Consider the following 998-nt stretch of genomic DNA (forward strand, 5'->3'; position numbering starts at 1 on the left):
CCCCATCAGAACCCCATGGGCTGCCAAGTTCCCTCCTGATAAAGGCTCGGGTGGCAGCGAGCATGGCATCCAAGACTGGTGAACCTCTCGGCTCCGCTCGCTGTTCCTGGACACCAAAAGCCACCCGGCAGAATGCCTGCACCCGTGGCAGTGTCCTGCCAGAAGCTCGATTAAGGAAGCCCCTGGAAAGGGCTGGGCAGACCCTGGGGCTGTGCGTTTGCAACGGAGACGAGGGCTCACAGCAAGTGCTATGTGGTAGGAAGCTACACGCTGCAACGCCCAAGGGCTGGGGGTCTCAGCTGGACACCGGGGTCCTCTCCTCCAAGCCCAGGGACATGCCCCTGCCTCCCCATTGCTGTGGTGCAATGGGAAACCGAGGCAGGGAGCGCTACAGGAGACCTGGTGAACCCAGCTCTCCCCTCTGCAACGTTTCGCCCTGGAAAAGGCAGCGTTACCTCTGCATTCGGCATCTGAGATGGCCGTGCACTCCTTCACCATCACCTCGTTCTCCTCGCAGGTGGTGCAGGGCAGGCAGGGGTCCACGAAGTTGGCTTCGCTGGAGAAGGTGCCCTCGGGACACTCCTCGCAGACCGTGTCCTGCGAGTCCTGGCAGGGGAACATGAGGCCGAAGCCCACCTCGCACACCCGGCACTCCCTGCAGCTCCCGCTCGGCTCGTCCTGGTAGTAGCCGTAGGCACAGCGGCACACGGCGTCGTCTGACTCCACGCAGGGCGCGGACATGCTCTGCAACCCCACGCACTGTGTGCAGGGCTTGCACAGCTCCGTGGCGCTCACCGTGTCCGAGTAGGTGATGCCTGGCAGGGGACAGAGGGTGAGGTGAGCTGGGTCCCAGCATGGCGTCCCCATCCCCGTGGCCACCTTGCTCCCCGGCGCTGGCTCCGTCCCATCACCAAATGGTGCCGGGCTGGGGAGATGGGCTTGTGCAGCAGCTGCTGGCTGGGGCCACCACCCCTTTCACCATTTTCCCCCACCTCCGG

At 64.4% G+C, this 998-nt stretch overlaps 1 protein-coding gene across 1 annotated transcript in view; it reads right to left on the reverse strand.

Annotated features, from left to right (window-relative positions):
- Positions 1–998, reverse strand: part of NGFR (nerve growth factor receptor) — a 9,529-nt gene that overhangs the window by 2,905 nt on the left and 5,626 nt on the right. Inside the window, exon 3 of the mRNA XM_009321976.1 lies at positions 456–815. Coding sequence (XP_009320251.1) covers positions 456–815 — 360 coding nt within the window. The remainder of the gene's footprint in view (positions 1–455; positions 816–998) is intronic.

This window comes from Pygoscelis adeliae, unplaced genomic scaffold, assembly GCF_000699105.1.
Source record: "Pygoscelis adeliae isolate BGI_AS28 unplaced genomic scaffold, ASM69910v1 Scaffold504, whole genome shotgun sequence".
Classification (NCBI taxonomy): Eukaryota; Metazoa; Chordata; class Aves; order Sphenisciformes; family Spheniscidae; genus Pygoscelis; species Pygoscelis adeliae.